The following is a 22,983-nucleotide window of genomic DNA, read 5'->3' as shown; positions in this document are numbered from 1 at the left end:
ACCACTACCACCACCATGCTTGACGGTAGGAATGGTGTTCCTGGGATTAGAGGCCTCACCTTTTCTCCTCCAAACATATTGCTGGGTATTGTGGCCAAACAGCTCCATTTTTGTTTCATCTGACATCACATGGACAAAGATAAGACCTTCTGGAGGAAAGTTCTGTGGTCAGATGAAACAAAAATCTGAGTTGTAATAAGAGTTGTAGAAATTATTGGAAACACATGACAGCCATGACATTATGTTCCTTACAAGTATATGTAAACTTTTGACCACGACTGTACATCACACAAAAGTCACAATTTTTCCCTGATTGTTGGTCCAAAGCGAATGAAGATTTTGGCAAAATGAGGGTAATAAGTTATTTTTTGGTCATTCTGTGTATTTTTTTAAGTTTCTTGTGTGTGTTAGAGCGGCCGCTGGACACGAAACACTGCAGGAATGTAGCAGTGGAATGCGTCAAATACGGCCGCAAAATTATACTTTCACAAAATAAAAGCATGTTTTATTGTAAGTTTATGAGCTGGAGTAGCTTTAGAACGATATATAGGCGTATTATTTTGGTTTAAACGACAGCAATTGCATGCATCCGGGCACAGCTGCACACGTCCTTGGTAGCAGTCATGGCGCCTGTTGTTTAGTTGGCCATACTCTCTTTATACATCACTCTGCTGTCCATTTGATGGTTGCACCCCCTAGTGGTTAATTGATGCAACACTACTTCCTGTTGTCCTTCAGGGTTTGCTTTGCATTACAGTAACTGCAAAAATGTATATATTTTTACAAATCAATAATAGTTGTTGTTTTTCAATTAGATTATGACATTTGGCAGAAATTATCAGTCAACACTTCCCCTGTATGTTCCCTGTAATGGCCCCAAATTCCAGCTTTGACCAGAATCATTGTTCTTTTTGGAGAACATTCACATAGAGTTAGTGTTTAGTTGTGTGTTTGAACTGGACAGTAGATGCCTGCATATTTGTGGTTTGCCTTCTCTCCTCTGCATATTCATGGAATTCTTTTCTCTGCTTTAAACCGCAAATAATCCGTTTTTTAAATGGTAACTTAAATAGAAAACGGGCGCTGTCTCCCAAGTCAGTCGACTCAACATTTTAGAGCAGGTAGATGCTTTGACAAAACGTAATGGGCAACAAGTCAGTAGAATTTTTGGTAAAAAGAACTGTCAGCTCTGTTGCCAGAATTTTACTTTTAAAATGAAGTGGTACCATTTTTCCATTTACAGTAAAAACTACTCTATTTTACTTTCTTTTTTTTTAAACAAAACAAACTGGCAGCTGAGTTGCCATAATTGTACTGTAAAAATAGAAGTGGTATAATTTTTAATTTACAATAATGCACTGTCAAAATAACGACTGTAGAACATACGGCAAAAAAACCGACAGCTTAGTCGCCATAATTTAACTGAAAACAAAAGCGGTACATTGTTTCCATTGATGGTATTGTACTGTAAAAACAACAGTCGCAGATATTACAATAAAAACTGGCAGCTCAGTCACCATATTTTACAATAAAAATAACAGTGGTATAATTTTTCTTTTTTTTTTTTACAGTAATTGCACAACAAACACAATGACTGTAGATTTAAAAAAAAAAAAACTGGATGTTCAGTTGCCAAAATGTTATTGTAAAAATGAAAGTGGCACTGTTTTCCCATTTACAGTAATGCACTGTAAAACAACAGCCATATATTTTACTGCAAGCTCAAATGGATGGATGTATATATGTAGGCTTTCGGCTCTTGGCCACATTTTTAGCCCACTGTGGCCCCCGAGGGCAAAACGTCTGGACAGTGGACACCAATGTTCCCTCTAAGGTGCGCACCTGTGCAATTGCGCACTGCTCAAGCGTCCTCTGCGCACGGCAAATCTATGCCAAGCACAAAATCAAATAAAAAAATAAGCGCATAACAATTTTCGACAAACGGACACGACAGAGAAAACAGTTTTCGTCATCATTGTTCAAATATTGTAACGTCTGTCGAGACGCTTTGAGGACATGAATTCCATCGATCACTTTACTGAGCAAAACTCTTTATTGTCGGCCATAAACACATCACCAAAACATTAGTAAAAAAAATTATATCTAGCAAAACTGGTCATTTTCTGCAGTACAAACCAGACCAAAACCAACTTTGTTATATCAACAGCAGCTGCTCGCTCTTTCTCACTTGCGCCAACACATGCACATATGGCACTTAGCCAGTGATGCGTTTACAGCCACACAAAACGTCGGACTCCAACACCACACATAAAGTGTCATTCCAGGTCGTTACACTATGATTTACCAATCAAATGTGTGCTTATTCTAGTGTCATTTATTAGGAATCTTAATTTATAAATATTAATCATGAAATGCTGTTAGTATAATACGAATACAAATATATTTTTTACAAACAGGAAGTTGCAGGAATGTACACATGATCCCCTACTTACATCTCATTGTGCAACATGTGAATGTTTTAATGGGAACGAAATGCAATGTCTGAAAGGGGTACAAATTATTTCCAAAGCAGGACCTCCACCCAGACAAACAATACTAGTACACAGTTCATGAAAAACAATATTTTTTGTTATTGTCATTGTAAGTGGGCCTAAACACTTATATTAGAAAATAACCTCATAGAAATGACTGCTGTCATTTGATTATAATAATAAGAGAATGTTGTCTGTCTATCTGTGTTGGCCCTGCGATGAGGTGGGGACTTGTCCAGGGTGTACCCCGCCTTCCGCCCGAATGCAGCTGAGATAGGCTCCAGCACCCCCCGCGACCCCGAAAGGGACAAGAGGTAGAAAATGGATGGATGGATGGATGGAGATTGAACTTGTTATTTAGTCAGGTTTGGGACAGGTGTGCTGCTGGTGTAGCCACAGTGTGCACGTCTGATGTTGCTCACATGGGCTCCACTGAATGCTCAGGGAGTTTTTGCGTTTGCTCACACACATGAAAAATTAGAGGGAACATTGGTGGACACCCCTGGTTCAGAGCATCAATAATAATCATTTTTAGGGTGTTATATGTGAGGGTTTTGCATTTGCGGGAGGTTTTGGAGCATAGGCCCTGTGAATAGCGGGGCTCTACAGTGCAGTGTCCGCCTTGGCCAGTTAGAGCTTTATGTGATGCCCTCACAGCCTCACTGATGGAGGGCCACCCTGTGAAACGACATCCAACCTTTCACCTGGGGCTCCAGAGGCTCCTCGCTCTCCTGCTGAGCTGGACGCCTGTCTGGAGAAGAGGATGGAGGAGGAGCAGGAGGAGGAGGAAGAGGAGGATGAGGAAGAGAGGACGCCAGATGTTCGTAAAGATGACATGATGGCGAGAAGAACGGGAGTTTTCCACAAGCAGAGCGCGTCGGCGGCATCTTACAACCACTTCCTGCCTCTGCCGGCCTCCAAGCGCTGCCCCGGAGGCGAGGTGGGCTCTGCAGAAGTAGACTGGATGAAGAACGGCAACGTCAGGTGGGATGTTTGGACTGTCTAACAAGCTTGGCGTGGCGTGAATTCCAACATCTCATTGGAGCTTTTGTCACAGAGGAGCGAGGGATGCAGGCAGGGATGAGATTGCAAATGTAACAGAGAAGCAGGAACATGTTGACGATGATGATGATGGTGGTGATGAAAACGAGCCTGTGCCTGTCCTGGAGAAGGATGACATGATGGCTCGTAGGACCGGGGCCTTCCATAAATCAAATTTGGCCTTCAGGCAGTTCCTGCCGGTGCCAGGAGCGCTTAAATACAACGCCACCACTCACGCTCCTGCGGTGAAGCAAGCCAAGCTCGCTGAGAAGTTGGCGAGCGAGAGGTACGCCCCCGGTGGATGGTTTGTGTTACTGCAACTAACAAAGCATGGAGGAGCTTGCAAAGAAGCGCTAACAGCGAGCGATCATATACTGGACACTACATTATGTACAACTGCACAATCCAAATTCAAGAATTTGACAGGGCACTTCATATGAAATTTCAGCGCAAATGTGACAGCGGCTTGTTCGTGTTTGGGTGTTTCTATGACTGTGGCACCTGTTATGATGCACCTGCATTTATCGGCATCTCAAAGTTAAAGATAATATACATCTTGCATGTTGCTATATTGATGAACAAAGTCAGCTGTGGTTGCTATTGTTTTTGAAATCCCACTGGTTTTGATAGTGTGTTTTTTTTTAGCAAATGTGTGTGATTTTATTATATATCCGTGTTCTGTGTCATAAAGGCAAAATGCTTATGTGAGTTTAGGGCTTCCTAACCCTTTTTTAAATCTCTGGGCCCAATTTGTCCACTACTGAGATTAAGATTAAGATTAGTTTATTTCAAAGGGGACAATGCAATTTCATAAAACACATGACTTAGACTTCCATTTTATTGTCATTCAAATTTGAACTTTACAGTACAGATAAGAACAAAATTTCGTTGCATTAGCTCATAGTAGTGCAGGATAAAAAATCAATAAGGTGCAGATGTAAATAAATAGATTACTGTACAGATAAATATATTGCACTTTTGCATATGCATCCACGTTTATGGATGTATGTTATATTGTCTTTATATTCCAGCGAGTTAATCTATTTTTTGGGGGAATTGAAGGGATTATTACGATGCGTTCAAGAGCTACACATGGTTAAAAAAGACATAATTAGCCAGATGGCAAGTTTTCATCTGTAGTCTCCTGGCCACGATGTACAAAAGGCAGTAAAATTACAATTTCAAAGAAAAAGGAAAAAAAGCTCACAATACATATACGATATAATCAAACATAAAATACAACATCACAACATAACATTTACCATAGCAACAAAACAGGCTCATATTTTAGTGATGGCAGCTGTAGGCGTTGATAAACCACATTTTCAATTTTTTTGTGAAGGCCTTGTATGTTGTGACCAGTTTAACCTCCTCAGGTACTGAGTTCCAGACATTTGCACTCTTTACTGAGCAGGCCGACTTACTGAAAGTGCTCCTGCGCAGAGGAATATAACAGTCACCTCTGACAGAGCCTCGAGTGACACGCTCACGGTTGTTTCTTTGGCTAATGAACTCTGCCAGAGGATCTGGAGCCAATTCATGCAGTACCTTATAGGTCACTTTTAGGTCTAAAAATGTGTGAAGACTGTCCCAGTTTAAAATACTGTATTTTTTTTTAGAATGGCACAGTGATGATAGTGCTTAGGTTTTTTTTATCCATAACTTTAATTGCTTATTTGTACAAGATTTCCAATGGTTGTTTTTTTTAACTCTGACCAGCCTGAGACTGGAGGGGCCCAAGGTCCTCTTAAATATTAACACAGACACTTTTATTTTATTTTAATTGTATTCAGTAATTATATCTAACCTACTTAAAGTTTACAAACTTGTCAAATTATATAAAACTAGGGATGAGCCTAGTTTTGTGTACCGATATTATCGGCCGACAAATGCTTTAAAATGTAATATCGGAAATTATCGGTATCGGTTTCAAAAAGTAAAATTTATGACTTTTTTAAAACACCGCTGTACGGAGTGGTACACGGACGTACAGAGCGCCAATGAACCTTAAAGGCACTGCCTTTGCGTGCCGGCCCAATCACATAATATCTACGGCATTTCACACACACAAAGTGAATGCAAGCATACTTGCTCAACAGCCATACAGGTCACACTGAGGGTGGCGTATAAACAACTTTAACACTGTTACAAATATGCGCCACACTGTGAACCCACACCAAACAAGAATGACAAACACATTTCGGGAGAACATCCGCACCGTAACACAACATAAACACAACAGAACAAATACCCAGAACCCCTTGCAGCACTAACTCTTCCTGCACGCTACAATATACACCCCCCGCCCACCTCAACCTCCTCATGCTCTCTCAGGGAGAGCATGTCCCAAATTCTAAGCTGCTGTTTTGAGGTATGTTAAAAAAAATAATGCACTTTGTGACTTCAATAATAAATATGGCAGTGCCATGTTGGCATTTTTTTCCATAACTTGAGTTGATTTATTTTGGAAAACCTTGTTACATTGTTTAATGCATCCAGCGGGGCATCACAACAAAATTAGGCATAAAAATGTGTTCATTCCACGACTGTATATATCGGTATCGGTTGATATCGGAATCGGTAATTAAGAGTTGAACAATATCGGATATCAGCAAAAAAAAAACATTATCGGACATCTCTATATAAAACCATGTGTTGGTTACAATGATTAATATTTATTTGTCATGCAAACCTTAGGCTTAGGTCCGGCTGATTAGAAAAACAGGTACTTACCAAATATATTGCATAAGAAGGGACTCAAAAATAACGGACTAAAAATGTATTTACATAAAATGATGTTTTACTAAAAAAAAATCGATAACATTTTGGTGCATATTAAAAAAAGTTTCACCCCTTTAGTCATAACTTTTGTGCTCAAGAAACTTTTCCATTACTTTAGCTCCAGTCTTTGAGTTTGTCATTACTGCCACAAGTGGTGAACAAGTGTATTACCACTGTGGCCCATAGCTGGAAAAAGTGATATTCTTTAGCGGCCCTTTAGGAGGCGCTCTCTGGTTCAGAAGCACTGCTGTAGTTCGTTATGTGCAGGTGTGCCTAATGTCTGTCTGTAGCTTGATTTGCATTCATCTTGCCGGGCGCCGTCTTGGATTTGGTTGCATTTTTTTTTACCCGAGGCCTGGTGGTCACGGCTCGGCTCCACTGTCTCAGCAGCGGCGTCGGCATGGTGACCCAACGTCAGACTCAGCCCCCTGAACCCTGTCCCAGGAAGTGCGTAGGGCTGGAGGAGCACAAAGGGGACCCTCTTAAGGCCTCTGCTTCCCTTTCCTCTCCATACCTCCGCTCGGAGGCTGTCCTCCCGCTTTGTAGGGAGGCGGAGTTAGGAAGTAAGGTGGCGAGGGCTGAGGAAAGGATGGAGGAGAGCAAAAAGGATGACGCGCCAAGAAAGAAAGCCTTCTGGGTGGAGGATGATGATCTGCCACCAATAATGTGAGACGTCCACATTTTGCTGCATGCGTCTTTACTTCCTTTCATCCTCTCTTTGAATGGAAGTAAACAGTGTTTACAGGATTTCTCGCCGACGTTACGCCCCGCGGCCTGGTCGCCATCCCTCTTGTTCACTTTATTTTCTTCTTCCAGGGTGAGCCGGCGAGTGGCTTTAATGTCTGAGGACGCCGAGTAAGTTTGTTGACGTGGATCTGCATGCTAACAACAACTATGTGCACTTCAGCAATGAGTGGAACCTCTAAAGTCGAACACAGTCCCACTTCCAAAAGATCTTCCTCATAGAAGTTAGCAGAATGATCTGTTCCAGTGTTAACGTCTTTATGAGTGGTTAGAGTGCCCGCCCTGAGATCGGTAGGTTGTGAGTTCAAACCAAAGACTATAAAAATGGGACCCATTACCTCCCTGCTTGGCACTCAGCATCAAGGGTTGGAATTGGGGGTTAAATCACCAAAAATGATTCCCGGGCGCAGCCACCGCTGCTGCTCACTGCTCCCTTCACCTCCCAGGGGGTGAATAAGGGGATGGGTCAAATGCAGAGGACACATTTCACCACACCTAGTGTGTGTGTGACAATCATTGGTATTTTAACTTTAACTTTAACTCAATGTCAGGTTGTGACGTTGATTTGACTATTGAAATTTGGTCATTTTCCAACCAGTATTCTACAACACAAATACAACGTTGAATTAACAACATTAATTCACTGTCAGGTTGTTGTTGGTTTTTTTTTGTTTTTTTTTTTGTTGTTTTTTTATTAATCAATCCAACAAAACAATACGCAACAATACCATAAATTATGCAATCAAATTCCAAAACCAAACCCGACCCAACATTCAGAATAGCAATAAACAGAGCAATTGAGAGGACACACAAACATGACACAGAACAATCTAAAAGTAGTGAAACAAAAATGAATATTATCAACAACAGCATCAATATTAGTAACAATTTCAACATAGCAGTGATTAGAAATGCCTCATTGACATTATCATTACAGACATTTATAACAAATAAAAAAATAAATAAATTAATAAATAAATAAAATGAACAATAGTGTCACAGTGGCTTACACTTGCATCGCATCTCATAAGCTTGACAACACACTGTGTCCAATATTTTTCACAAAGATAAAATAATAATAAATAATATATGGCAAGTAGAAAGTGGCTATAATGAAGCTAAGAGGAGTTATTACGTCTATGACGCCATTAAATCCCTTTAAAAAACATCCAAAAACCGCCAACAATACTCCATTTACATGTCGTGACCTGAACTTTAACCAATTATTAGTGATAATTGTTACGATAAGCTGCTGCCCACTGCTCCCCTCACCTCCCAGGGGGTGATCAAGGGTGGTGGGTCAAATGCAGAGAATAATTTCGCCACACCTCGTGTGTGTGTGACAATCATCGGTACTTTAACTTTTTAACTTAACTGCCAAGGTCATTTAAAGGTATGTTTTTTTTTTATTCTTAAAGGGGAACTGCACTTTCTTTGAAATGTTGTTTATCATTCACAATCCTTATGTAAGACAAGAACACATGTTTTTTTTATGGATTCTAAAGTCAGCTAACAATGGAGCTAAATTCTGCCTATAAAGTGCTCTAAAAAAATATCCCAAAACCTCCGTAATTGTTTTATACATGCTGTAAGTATATATGTAATGTAGTGACAGGCACATTCATAATAACATGTAATATTTATGTACTTTGCTCATTTTAAGCATACGGCAGCGTATTCATTTCACAGACGCATCACAACGTTCGCCATTTCCTACAACAACAACAACTCTTAATTATGAGAGACAACAAAGACTACTTTGGGACAAAAGATGATCCAGAACCTTATATTTTTGAGCCTGAATATAAGGAGGATGATCTACAAGTTTTAAAAGGTGAGTGATAAGCAGATCCAGCAAGTAGCAGTATTGCTAAGTGCTAACTAAACAATAAATACAAACTACGCACATAATAAAACAACCACTTACTATGCAGCGTGAAATGGCAGCATAAATAATAACGAGCTGCACAGCATTAAAACATGCACACAGTGACTTCCTGTTCAGGGCAAAATAGGCTTCAAAATAAGAGTGTGTCAGTTTTAACCTGGCAACTAACAAAATGCACTGATTTTTTATTATTTTTTTGCCATTGGAAAAAGATGTATGTATTGGACAGATAAGAGTATAAAATATCATATGAAAACAAAAATACTATAATTAAAGATATGCGCAGATGGAGAAAAAATAAAATCAACAAAATGTTCTTTGTTATCATTCTTCCTATGTCACTGGCTAAAGTTACAAATAAATGTTATCTTGACAACAGCTTATGTCGACACCAGTCAGCCTGTTACGCGGGCTCCATCAAGTGAGATTTGATTCATTATTTAAGTACAGTGTTTTATTTTCTTATGTTGAAAGACAGTGTTACTGTTCAAACTGTGTGTAATGTCACAGTGGCCAAAACATCAAATATACTTGTTAAATAAAACTGCCTTGTGTTAATGGATACTTACGTACTACGCTACTGTATTTTAATGTTGGTCATTATGGTGGTACTTGAAGAGCCAAGTGTTTTCTCAGGTGGTACTTGGTAAAAAAAAAAAAAAAAATTGGAGAACTACTGTTGTAGAGTTTTTTTAAAAGACGTCAGGAGGTTGCCTACAGCCACATGGCCCATGTGTGACGATAGTTAGAACCCTGATTCTATTCTGCATTTCTTTTTTCCCCAACTTTTTGTTGAATTCCACATTTCTCATCACCTCAAAGGTGTTCGACTTTAGAGATTTCCACTGTATTTCCACGGCGAACCTGCTTCACTCTCAAGGTGTTTGTTGCTAACATAGCTTGCTTTTTAATATTTTTTTGTTTGTTTGCCATTTCTTTGTTTATTGACTCGTATTGCCGAAAGTGTGATGTAAGCAGTGGTGCTCTTTTTCTATATATATATATATAACAAAAAGTATTTTTTTTCCTGTTTAGGAGCGTGAGCCTGAGCGATATTGTCAACGAGGACGAGGCGGGACATTTGCCGCATCCGCTCAGCGCGTCGCGTCACGAGCGCATGCATGAGCAGTACAACAGCTTCCAAGAGGAGGACGACCAGTGGCGAAGCGTAAGAGCACACAAACATGTTACAACTAGAGATGTCCGATATTGGCTTTTTTTGCTGATAACCGATATTCCGATATTGTCCAACTCTTAATTACCGATTCCGATATCAACCGATACCGATATATACAGTCGTGGAATCAACACATTATTATGACTCATTTTGTTGTGATGCCCCGCTGGATGCATTAAACAATGTAACAAGGTTTTCCAAAATAAATCAACTCAAGTTATGGGAAAAAATGCCACCATGGCACTGCCATATTTATTATTGAAGTCACAAAGTGTTAGGATTGAGTTCAAGGGTGGACCCCGGGATGCAGAGAATGGAGGCAAGGTATGCGATAACAAATGAAAATATTTAATAAGTCCAAAATGGTAACTAAGGGTGATGGGGCAAAAGTGCACACCATGGGAAATATAACAAAAGTAGTCTCTTTCAGAGGTTGGCGGAGCAAAGGTCAGGATGCACACAGCGTGGCAAAAACTAGTCCTCTCAAAACAAGGTGGCTAGGAAAACAAAAACACAACGAGGTCAATATTACAGAAATATGTGAAGGCAACATACCAGGGAAGCAGCATCAAGGTAGCACATGTCAGAGCGGAGTTCAGGAACAATAACCGACAGGGACCATTTGGTGGAGACGCGCTTAAATGCTACCAGGAAGTGATTAGCAGCAGGTGTGCCTCGTTGGGGACAAAAGACTGGGGAAGAAACTGAAAAACCAATAGAGAAGGCAGGGAGAAGACAACAAACATAACACAAAGTGCATTATTTTTTTTTAACATGCCTCAAAACAGCAGCTTGAGGAGGTTAAGGTGGGCGTTGTTGAGGTGGGGGCGGGGGTTGTATATTGTAGCGTCCTGGAAGAGTTAGTGCTGCAAGGGGTTCTGGGTATTTGTTCTGTTGTGTTTATGTTGAGTTACGGTGCGGATGTTCTCCCGAAATGTATTTGTCATTCTTGTTTGGTGTGGGTTCACAGTGTGGCGCATATTTGTAACAGTGTTGAAGTTGTTTATGCGGCCACCCTCAGTGTGACCTGTATGGCTGTTGACCAAGTATGCATGCATTCACTTGTGTGTGTGAAAAGCCGTAGATATGTGATTGGGCCGGCACGCAAAGGCGGTGTCTTTAAGGTTTATTGGCGCTCTGTACTTCTCCCTACGTCCGTGTACCACTCCGTACAGCCGCGTTTTAAAAAGTCATACATTTTACTTTTTGAAACCGATACCGATAATTTCCGATATTACATTTTAAAGCATTTATCGGCCGATAATAATATTATCGGACATCTCTAGTTACAACCCTCCTTCCGCGGGTGGAAAAAGTACAATAATGTCATATTTGCCGACAGGACTTGGCGCGGTGGAAGACCCGGCGTCGCTGCACCTCGCAGGAGCTGATCAAGAAAGAAGAGGAAAGGAAAAGGATGGAGAGAATGAAAGAAGAGGGAGGCGACTGTAACAAGAGGAAGAGCATCAAGACCTACAAGGAGATTGTGGAGGATAAGTAAGCATTGTCTTATAAAGGAAGTTTGTACTGTACTACTGCAATGCACCCTTTTCCACTGCACGGCACCTCCAGTAGGACTGGATACGTTTTTGCCTCATCCCTCACTTAAAGCGTGAGTGAAAAATGCATGAAAAATGCACTACTATAGCGTGAGAAAAGAGATGATACAGTTTTATATGCTTAGGGATAGTACTTAGTGGTAGTTTGGGCACACTGAAGCTAGTCCTGGATAAATGAACCAACCCCCACTCCTTAATCCTTCAGTCCCACGCAGGATTTGATTGATTGATTGAGACTTTTATTAGTAGATTGCACAGTACAGTACATATTCCGTACAATTGACCACTAAATGGTAGCACCCCAATACGTTTTTCAACTTGTTTAAGTCAGGGTCCACGTTAATCAATTCATGGTAAAATTCTCACAGGAATGATGCAAAAACTAATCCAGACCTACTTGTTGACATATTTCTACTGCAAGAGAAGATACTATTTCTTGCAAAGGGTTGCTGTAGCCAAAGCTGCTTAGCTGCTTCAGACCCAAAATGGCATCACTATACATTGCATGTGCATGAATAATGTTGAAAGTAGGGGTCGGTCCGATATCAGCAAAAAAACAAACAGTTATGGGTATATATCAGCTTACATAAAATTTTGAATATAATCGCACCAATACAAGCAGTCCTGCAGCGTGTTTACTTGTACAAAGCTGGACAGCCAGTTGACATCTAAATGTATTTATTTATTTGAATTAGGACAATTCATATTCCTCAACGTAGAGCAACAATGTAAATATGCCGGAGTTAGCACAATAGCTAATGTTCATCCGTTGTCCTAAGGCAGATTATTACAGTAAACATTCAACAGGTCATGATGCAAAAGAATACATAAATCACAAGACATTACACATGTTTGAATTTTTTTTTATTAAAGGGGAACATTATCACAATTTCAGAAGGGTTAAAACCATTAAAAATCAGTTCCCAGTGGCTTATTTTATTTTTCGAAGTTTTTTTCAAAATTTTACCCATCACGCAATATCCCTAAAAAAAGCTTCAAAGTGCCTGATTTTAACCATCGTTATATACACCCGTCCATTTTCCTGTGACGTCACATAGTGATGCCAACACAAACAAACATGGCGCATAGAACAGCAAGCTATAGCGACATTAGCTCGGATTCAGACTCGGATTTCAGCGGCTTAAGCGATTCAACAGATTACGCATGTATTGAAACGGATGGTTGTAGTGTGGAGGCAGGTAGCGAAAACGAAATTGAAGAAGAAACTGAAGCTATTGAGCCATATCGGTTTGAACCGTATGCAAGCGAAACCGACGAAAACGACACGACAGCCAGCGACACGGGAGAAAGCGAGGACGAATTCGGCGATCGCCTTCTAACCAACGATTGGTATGTGTTTGTTTGGCATTAAAGGAAACTAATAACTATGAACTAGGTTTACAGCATATGAAATACATTTGGCAACAACATGCACTTTGAGAGTGCAGACAGCCCAATTTTCATCAATTAATATATTCTGTAGACATACCCTCATCTGCGCTATTTTCCTGAAAGCTGATCTATCCAGTTTTGGAGTTGATGTCAGCAGGCCAGAGAAGCTAGGGTCGATATTCTTCTCTTGATCATCTTCGGTGGCATAAGGGACGGTGTGAACCAAGACATCCAGGGGGTTTAGCTCGCTCGTCTGCGGGAACAAACTGCCGCCATTGTTTGCCGTGCTACCGAGGTTCTTTGTCCCTGAATTGCTCACACACTCCGGCAGATTCAATGGGGGTCTGGAGGCAGATTTCTTTGACTTTATCGTTGGAAATGCATCTGCTTTGAGTGTCGCAGGATATCCACACATTCTTGCCATCTCTGTCGTAGCATAGCTTTCGTCGGTAAAGTGTGCGGAACAAACGTCCAATTTCTTGCCACTTTCGCATCTTTGGGCCACTGGTGCAACTTGAATCCGTCCCTGTTCGTGTTGTTACACCCTCCGACAACACACCGACGAGGCATGATGTCTCCAAGGTACGGAAAACAGTCGAAAAAAACGGAAAATAACAGAGCTGATTTGACTCAGTGTTTGAGAAAATGGCGGATTGCTTCCCGATGTGACGTCAGCTCCGAGAGCGAATAATAGAAAGGCGTTTAATTCGCCAAAATTCACCCATTTAGAGTTCGGAAATCGGTTAAAAAAATATATGGTCTTTTTTCTGCAACATCAAGGTATATATTGACGCTTACATAGGTCTGGTGATAATGTTCCCCTTTAAATCAACATAAAAAACACAAGATACACTTTAATTAGTGCACCAACCCAAAAAAAAACATTCACACTCGCTCACACAAAAGGGGTTGTTTCTTTCTGCTACTAAATCTCTGGTTCCTACATTCTAGAACAATACAGTCTGCAAGGGATACAGTCCTTGAAGCACACATGATTATGTGTGCTGCTGGTCCACTAACATTTTCAATAATTACTATTTTTTATGTAATTGTTTTTATATTGTTTTACTTTCTTTTTTATTCAGGAAAATGTTTTTTTATTTATTTATCTTATTTTTTTAATTTATTTTAAAAAGGACATTATCTTCACCAGACCAGGTTGTCAATGAAATTAGATTGTTCAAAGGGTTCTTAAAACCAGGTCCAGTACAGATCATGTTCAAATCGGGCTCCGCAACACACACCCTCATTTATGTACACTGAAAATTAGGGAACACAACAGATTGCATATAATCTATAAACAAAATTACATTTTCTAAACATTACACTTTACAAGCATACCATAAGCACAGACCATGGACAAAAAAAAATAAAACAAACAACAAACAAAACAAAAAAACAAGTGAATAAACTAATTGTGCATGCATGTCTGATTAGTTTTCAACTACTGTTTCAGTGCAGTTTAAATGTTAAATAGTCCTTAATTGTCCTACAATATGCACACAAGTTTGGTCTTTTCTTCTATTTTAGTCAAGTCATTTACAAAAGGTAAACATGGTAGGTGGTAGGCTACTAGGAGCTAGCAGCTACACAACAGCTCAGCATACAATAGCACACAAGCTAGACCAGGGGTCGGCAACCCGCGGCTCCGGAGCCGCATGCGGCTCTTTGATCACTCTGATGCGGCTCAGCTGCATACTTGCCGACTCCCCCGATTTTCCCGGGAGACTTCCGGATTACGGTGCCTCTCCCAGAAAACTAACGGGATTAATATTCACAGGTTTTCACCCTTACAACACTAATAAGGGCGTGCCATGATGGTATAGCATTTAACGCCCTCTACAATCTGTAATTACAGCATGCCAGTCCAGCCTCATGTTATATGCATCTTCTGATTGCACACGTAAGTGACAGCAAGGCATACTTGGTCAACAGCCACACAGGTTACACTGACGGTGGCCGTATAAAACAACTTTAACACTCTTACTAATAATGCGCCACACTGTGAACCAAAACCAAACAAGAATGACAAACACATTTCGGGAGAAAATCTGCACCTTAACACAACATAAACACAACAGAACAAATACCCAGAATCCCATGCAGCCCTGACTCTTCCGGGCTACATTATACACCGCTGCTACCACCAAACCCCGCCCCCACCCCAACCCTGCTCCCTCACACATCAACCCCCCCTCCCCCTCTGTGCGTCGGTTGAGGTGGGCAGGGTTTGGTAGCGGGGTGTATAATGTAGCCCGGAAGAGTTAGGGCCGCATGGGATTCTGGGTATTTGTTCTGTTGTGTTTATGATGTGTTAAGGTGCAGATGTTCTCCTGAAATGTGTTTGTCATTCTTGTTTGGTGTGGGTTCACAGTGTGGCGCATTATTAGTAAGAGTGTTAAAGTTGTTTTATACCGCCACCATCAGTGTAACCTGTGTGGTTGTTGAGCAAGTATGCCTTGCTGATCACTTATGTGATCAAGCGGAAGCCCCATACAACGTGTGGCCGGGCTGGCACGCTGGTTGTAGTGGGCGCTAAATGCTGTACCATCTTGGCACGTTCGAGAGAATAGTTGCCCTGAAATTCGTAGTCTGCCGGAAAAATTGGGAGGGTTGACAAATATGACGCTGTCAAGCGCCATTCATATAAAACCCGCGGCCCGCACTAACATAAATTTGCATATTAAGGTGCGGGCCGTGTGTCTGAGACCCTTGGTTTATACATAGCACAAAGCAAAAAAAAAACTTTGTATGTAGTGTTATTTCATTTTAAATTTCAAAAGATTTTTGTGGCTCCCATTGTTTTCTTTAATTTGTGAAACTGGTCAAAATGGCTCTTTGACTGGTAAAGGTTGTCGACCCCTGAGCTAGACATACGTAATTAGTGTCCTTAATCTAGCGATATTGCAGTTTAAAGGCACATTTGTCAAAATAAACAAGTATCAAAAAATTATAGTTAGGCTACAGCACCCCCCGCGACCCCGAAAGGGACAAGCGGTAGAAAATGGATGGATGGATATTAATTTTAACGGGCATGACGGCGCTCTGTCACGTCATGCGATTGCTGGGTTTAGGAGCAGAGGGGCGTGTTCGGCAGCGCACGCACAGTCACTGAGTACTTACAAGCAGACACAGTGTGTAGACAGGAAAGGGAGAATGGACGCATTTTGGCCGAAAAACTGACGATAAAAGTGAAGTTATAACACTGAAACGCCCTCAAGAAGAGGTGCTTTAAGACATGGCTAGCTACCTAGCAGCAAACATCCATCCGCAGTCTGCAGTGTTTTAGCTACTTCTAAATCACTAATCCTCGCCTACCTTTCGACAAATAAAGTAAGTTTCTTACAAGTATCATCCCTGCAGGACGAGGAATAGCTAAACATGCGTCACTACACACCGTAGCTCACCGGCATCACCGCTAACAAAATGCCATTGGTGGAACTACACCTAACATCCACTGTAATGATACCAAGTACAATAGCGTTTCTAGCCAATACCACTATGATTACATCAAAAAATTTTATCGTCACAAAATATTTTTTCCTATCTAAAGTTCATATCAAAAGGGACAAGGGGTAGAAAATGGATGGATGGATATTATGTTTATAAATTCAGTAAATATGTCCCTTGAATATGACCAATGTATGATCCTGTGACTACTTGGTATCGGATCGATACCTAAATTTGTGATGTCATCCAAAACTAATGTAAAGTATCCAAACAACAGAAAAATAAGTGATTATTACATTTTAACAGAAGTGTAGATAGAACATGTTGAAACAGAAAATAAGCACATATTGACAGTAAATGAACAAGTAGATTAATAATCAATTTTTACAGCTTGTCCTTTATAGTTTTGACAAAATAATAGAAGGATAAATGACACAATATGTTACTGCATCCGTCAGCAGACAAATTAGGAGCCTTTATTTGTTTACTTACTACTAAAAAACAAGTTGTCTAGTGTGTTCACTATTTTATTTAAGGCCAAGATTGTTCTTCGATTGCAATAAGAAGCATATGTTTAATGTACCGTGAGATTTTTTGTTAAAATAAAGCCAATAATGCCATTTTTTGTGGTCCCTTTTTTAGAAAAGTATTGAAAAGTATCGCAATACATTTTTGTACCGTTACCAGTACCAAAATATTAGTATCGGGACAATCCGAGTCCAAAATATACGGTAAGTTTTGTTTTTCATGGTAAAGGTTAAGAAAATATAATTTCACAATGAACATGTGTTTTACATAAAACAGAATGAAAATGGGGAAGTTTTTAGAGCTGTGATGAAAGCCTTCTTCACCTCATGGTTTCTAAAACGTGTCCAAGAAGAGCAAAGTTAATCTCTTCTTGTTTTCAGGGAGCGCCGAGAAGCAGAGCTGTGCGAGGCCTATCGCAACGCAGCCACTCCAGAGGAGGCAGCCATGGTTCTGCAACGCTACGCTCTCCGCTTCACCATCAGCGACGCCACGCTGGACTACCTCAAGCTCCCCAGGTCCACCTCGGACCCCGAAGAGGCCCTACATCAGGCGCCGCACACGCAAGAAGCAGTTAATGAAATGTTGGAGGAGCCAGCATCAACAGAAGAGGAGAGCATGAAATGTGAAGAGATAAAAACAGTGACACTCGACACTTTCTCCAACCCGCTGACGCCCACTGGGACGCTCCACTCTCCAGAAAACACATCCAAAGAATTCAACCAACGTCCAATCCAAACACGTCCAGAACAACTCATCCCTGTGGACGCTCCGTCACAGTCCAGAATCAACCCACCTGAGGTCACACAAGTGCAACCTCCCACCGTAAAGCCCGTACTGACGATACCCTCGCCTTCATCGGCGCCTTCCCGACCCGTCCCTCTGCTTGCCGCCAAGCCCTACTGCCAGCCTCGGCGCTCACATGGAGTCAAGGTGAACGCAAGCACTTGCTGTTAGTGTCATGTGACCAAAGGCTACATAACATAATCTTTTTTTTTATGTGTGCTGCCAAAGGCAATGATATAAATGAAAAAAAAAATCTGAAATAAAACTAAACATTTCTAATAACTAAATTGATAGATAGCCAATATTGATAATGTGTATTATATTTATTGTAAATAAATCGTATTTACTCATAAAACTTTTAAAATGGAAATTAAATTAAAGAATGAACAAACAAAATCGATATACAATCATAAAAAATCTTGAAGAATCCATAAAAAAACAGCTCAACGGTTTTAAAAATACATGTTAAATTAATTCCTGGTTTGTTAAATAGAAATTAAATGAATAAACGAACAAAAAATTAACAGATTGGCAATTGAAAAAATAACACTTCCTTTTTCTATAAATATTTAAAAAATAAAGATACCAAATTGGAAAAAAAAAAAATTATAATACAAATATAAATACAGAAATGAATATAAGTAATTATATATATGTATGTATGTGTATATATATATATATATATATATATATATATATATATATATATATATATATATATATATATATATATATATACATGTATGTATGTATGTATGTATATATATATATATGTGTATATATATATATGTATATATGTGTGTATATATATATATATGTGTATATATATATGTATATGTGTATATATATATATATATATATGTGTGTGTGTATATATATATGTGTGTGTATATATATATGTGTGTGTGTGTGTGTGTATATATATATATATATATATATATATACATGTAGAGTATTTTATAACATAATAAAAAACATTGAATTGAAAAAATACACATGTAGCAATAGGTAGATACAATAGATAATACATTCATTTTGATTTATTTTAAACTAATTAAAGAATAAACTAAACAAGAAAAATCAATATAAATGAATAAAAAACCTCAAAATATATAATGTCATTTTATAATAACTGTATTAGTGTAAATTGAAAAAATACACATGTAAAAACAGGAAAATATAATTTAAAAATCTTTCATATCAAACAGTTCAAAGAATAAACCAAATACATCTATATATAATAAGTATATAAAAATCTATATATAATCTAACATTGTCATTTTTAAAAATACAATAAAAATAACATGTGTAACAATTGAAAAATATTATGAATACCGGTAAATAAAAAATGCAACTTAATTTGATAGAAAACTCACTTTAAAAAAAAATATATATATATAGTAAGTAATCACTATAAAATACAACATTGTATACAGGCACAAAATATTACAATAAATCCATCTAAATTTCATATAAACCTAATGAAAAAATAAACTAAATAAAGAAATGTATAATTATTTCAATTAATAATATTAATGACCCCTGGTTGCGACACAGAATTACCTTGACATAATCCTTTGTATATTCCAGTCAGGCTGGCTGTGGACCTTTTATGCAAAACCAACTTTTCTTATCTATAGGTGCCTGTTTTTGTGTATTTGGGAACTGCACATATATGATCTGGTATGTAGATTAAAAGGATGTGTTTTAAATGTAGAAAAAAATCATAATATGATCCCTTTAAGGGGGTCTTTGCTACCTCACATAGCAGAGTAAGGACGGGGTGAATGGGCTGGCATCTGCCTTTTTTTGTTTTTTGTTGTCTTGTTTGTTGTTATCATAGTGAGTCATTATTAGTCATTACACTCCTAATCCATGTCGGCCCTCAGATGGACGGCCTCGTACGAATAAACGGGGACTCGCCCACTCCGCCGTCACAGAAGAAAGACCTCTTAGCAAACGAGGCTTCGTCTTTGGATCCTGAAAGTGTCCCCGAGATGCCAGACAAGTCCCCTACTCCTCTTCAGGCGTCATCCTCCTCGTCCTCTTCGTCGTCCTTCTCCTCGTCCTCCTCCACCATCAGCTCGCTGTTCAGCGGGAGAAACTGCATCACCAAGACCACCATCGTCACGGAACTCACCCAAACGGTGGTGGAACCACACCAACTGGAGGTTGACGACCAGGTAAGTGTTCTCAAGGCGGAGCCTGCGTGATCACCGCTAATTAATATTTCACTTACAGGTGAACAACACTACCACGCTTGAAAAGGCAGAAGGAGAGCAGCCGGCTCGGTCGCCATCTTTATCATTATCATCGACCATCAGCATCCCGGAATATTCTCCCACCGTCACAGGTACCTCTGCTTCATACGGGAAAGACACATTTAGTGATTAAAAATATTGATTCATTGTTTTTTTCAGAATGTTATTCATCTCTGAATGTTCTTAACTTCTTGTCCTATGAGTTGGATAGTGCTCTCTCTGCTGGTTGCAGCCATGTATTGCATGTTGTATTTGCCTCAGTTGCTTTAGTGCACGATTATTCAATTAATCAACAATCAATTCCATCTAATTGACAGAATTCCAAACAATCAATTATTTCTCGCCTCTTAAGAAACATCTAAAAAATATATTAAATTTTGAAGTACCACGTTTGTGTTTTTTTGTGTATCATGGTTTAGCGTATAATATTTTCATCTGTGCTGTCTTTGGGTAATAAATGTCTATTTGTACAATTATGTAATATAATGTATATTTATTTATATATAAAAACAAAAAAAGAAAAGGGGAACTTGTACACAGTTTGACAATTCAAGAACTAATTTGCCTAATTTTTTTACATTATTTTATTGATATTAATTCATATTACATTTTTTAATTAATATCATATATATATATAACAGGAAATATAATTATAATGATTTAGTATAATTATAATAATAATTATTATAATTATTTTGATTTCATATCGAACTAATAAAAGAAAAAAAACAATATAGTAAGTAAATGAAAAATCAAGATACAAAATTAACATTAAAAAAACAAAAGAATACAAATGTATGTATCCATATATTTTTTATTTTTTTATTTTTTATTTTATTATATATATATTTTTTATTATTATTATTATTATTTATTTATTTTTAAATACCTATTTTTGTTAGCTTTTCTCGCATTCCAAAACATGCCGCTAAGTCTCGATGGTTAACCATTTTTTAAAATTGGTTAATTTTATTAAGTTAATTTATTATAAAATATATTTTTGGAAATAATGTATTTAAATTCAAATATTTCTTTAAATACAGTAAATCCCCGACTATTTGCGATGTGCCACCGTCTCCCTCTCATTCTCTACTTTAAATCATGAATTATTATAAAAAAAAATTGTGTGTACTTAAATATGAAGTGCTTAGTTTGATGGCACTATCTGCAGGGAATAGATTAATGTAGCTATCAATCCAACAGAGGGCGCAGCTGAGTAAGCACATCACTATATATTGCAATGCCTTTAATAATGTGTAAAGCTGAATTAGGCCTGAGTTTTGCCACTGGGAATGCTATGATATGCTGTGATGCATTGACCAGTTTTACTAGGAAGCTTATGTCAGCCTTCATGCCAGCATGTAAAAGTATTCCCCGAGCTTTGAACTTCATCATCTGCCCTGTCTCCATCCACAGAAGGACTGGAGGAGAGCAGTGTGAGCGTGAGTACATTCAAACTACGTCAGCCTTTTTCTTTCACTTGGATTTAGCTTCTCCTTCCTTGCCCAATTTGACTTCCTGTTTACCTCTTGTGTCCTGTAGATGTAGTCAAACATGTACCCTTACCTTTCCTCTTTTTCTGTCCTTTTGCTCTCTGTGTGTGTGCGTGTGTCTTTTTCTGTGTGTGTGTGTGTGTGTTTGGTTGTCGGATGGGGTCCGATTAGATTGAGACCCCCATGTTGAACTTGGCTAAACGTGTTAATCACTGGGTCTGGGACCCCAATGAGGAGCGTAAACGGGTGGAAAGGTGGCAACAAGAGCAGGAGCGCCTCCTTCAGGTACACGGGTGAAATGATGAGGATGCTTTGTGTTTGCATGGTGGCTCCCTGGTTGTTTACCTCTGATGGCTTTGTAAAAAAGAACAAAGGCTTTACTTACTGCTCGGGTTGTCAAAAGTATTGATACTTTGACACCAACGCACAAAAAAATACATCAATACCTACTGTTTTCAGCATCGTGAGTATCGTGCGTGTCATGCTTATCAGTCCTCATAAAGTACCAAACAATTGGCTCGCCAAGTACCACCATAATAACCAACAATAAAATACAGTAGCCTTGTAGCCCCAAGTGTTCATTAAAAACAAGGCAGATGTTTTATTTACCAAGTATATTTATCATTTTTGGCCATTACACATATTATGCATGCTAACTTTCCCGTTGTGTCTCCGTACAAGGAGCAGTACCAGAAGGAGCAAGAGAAGCTGAAGAAGGAGTGGGAGAAAGCCCAGCTGGAGGTGCGGGAGCAGGAGCGCAAACACAACGAAGAGGTACTGTCAAGAGACGTGACGTTTGTGAACGAATCGAGCCTTTTGAAGTGAACGATGAGAACCGATTTGCATTGGCGACCAGTTCGTTTGCTCGCCGTTTCGGTGATGGCACACGCTGTATGTGTGTGCCACCCATCTAGGGACTGGATTGGAAAATGAGTCAAAGCAAATGTTGAAGCCTTTGGATTCACTTTTCTAGTTCATTGGGATAAGTTGATTGGCAACACTAAATTGGCCCGAGTGTGTGGATGTGAGTGTGAACGTTGTCTGTCTATCTGTGTTGGCCCTGCGATGAGCAGCCAACCGTATATTACCAAATAAACGCCCTTGTGCAAATAACCGCCCATGTCCTAATAGCCGCCCGGGGTCTGACCCCATTTTGTGAAATAAACGCCCGGGCTACTATTTGGTAATATACGGTATATATATATATATATATATATATATATATTTATATATATATATATATAATACAAAACAATGCTAACTAAACTAAGGAATTGGAGTGTGTGACAAAATCCAAGAGTGAGTGGTGTTAGACTATGTGTGTTGTTAGCTGTTGTGTATTACCGTGATGTTGGATGAGGAAGCAGACAAATCCAAAGGGGGCTAGGCAAAAG

At 39.1% G+C, this 22,983-nt stretch overlaps 1 protein-coding gene across 6 annotated transcripts in view; it reads left to right on the top strand.

Moving 5' to 3' along the window:
* limch1a (LIM and calponin homology domains 1a) overlaps positions 1 to 22,983 on the top strand; it is a 99,619-nt gene that overhangs the window by 66,364 nt on the left and 10,272 nt on the right. For 3 of the 6 annotated variants that reach the window (XM_061984050.2, XM_061984051.2, XM_061984053.2), the window contains 12 exons: positions 3,150 to 3,476; positions 3,550 to 3,819; positions 6,702 to 6,980; positions 7,131 to 7,169; positions 9,982 to 10,114; positions 11,466 to 11,620; positions 17,433 to 17,982; positions 19,725 to 20,018; positions 20,077 to 20,188; positions 21,513 to 21,538; positions 21,761 to 21,874; positions 22,271 to 22,363. In XM_061984050.2, coding sequence (XP_061840034.1) covers positions 3,150 to 3,476; positions 3,550 to 3,819; positions 6,702 to 6,980; positions 7,131 to 7,169; positions 9,982 to 10,114; positions 11,466 to 11,620; positions 17,433 to 17,982; positions 19,725 to 20,018; positions 20,077 to 20,188; positions 21,513 to 21,538; positions 21,761 to 21,874; positions 22,271 to 22,363 — 2,392 coding nt within the window. The remainder of the gene's footprint in view (positions 1 to 3,149; positions 3,477 to 3,549; positions 3,820 to 6,701; positions 6,981 to 7,130; positions 7,170 to 9,981; positions 10,115 to 11,465; positions 11,621 to 17,432; positions 17,983 to 19,724; positions 20,019 to 20,076; positions 20,189 to 21,512; positions 21,539 to 21,760; positions 21,875 to 22,270; positions 22,364 to 22,983) is intronic. The other 3 variants (XM_061984054.2, XM_061984055.2, XM_061984056.2) reach the window with 3 other exon arrangements.

This window comes from Nerophis lumbriciformis, linkage group LG25 (assembly GCF_033978685.3).
Source record: "Nerophis lumbriciformis linkage group LG25, RoL_Nlum_v2.1, whole genome shotgun sequence".
In the NCBI taxonomy this organism is placed as follows: domain Eukaryota; kingdom Metazoa; phylum Chordata; class Actinopteri; order Syngnathiformes; family Syngnathidae; genus Nerophis; species Nerophis lumbriciformis.
Note: the sequence above shows the minus strand (reverse complement) of the source record. Positions and strands in the feature narration are given on the sequence as shown.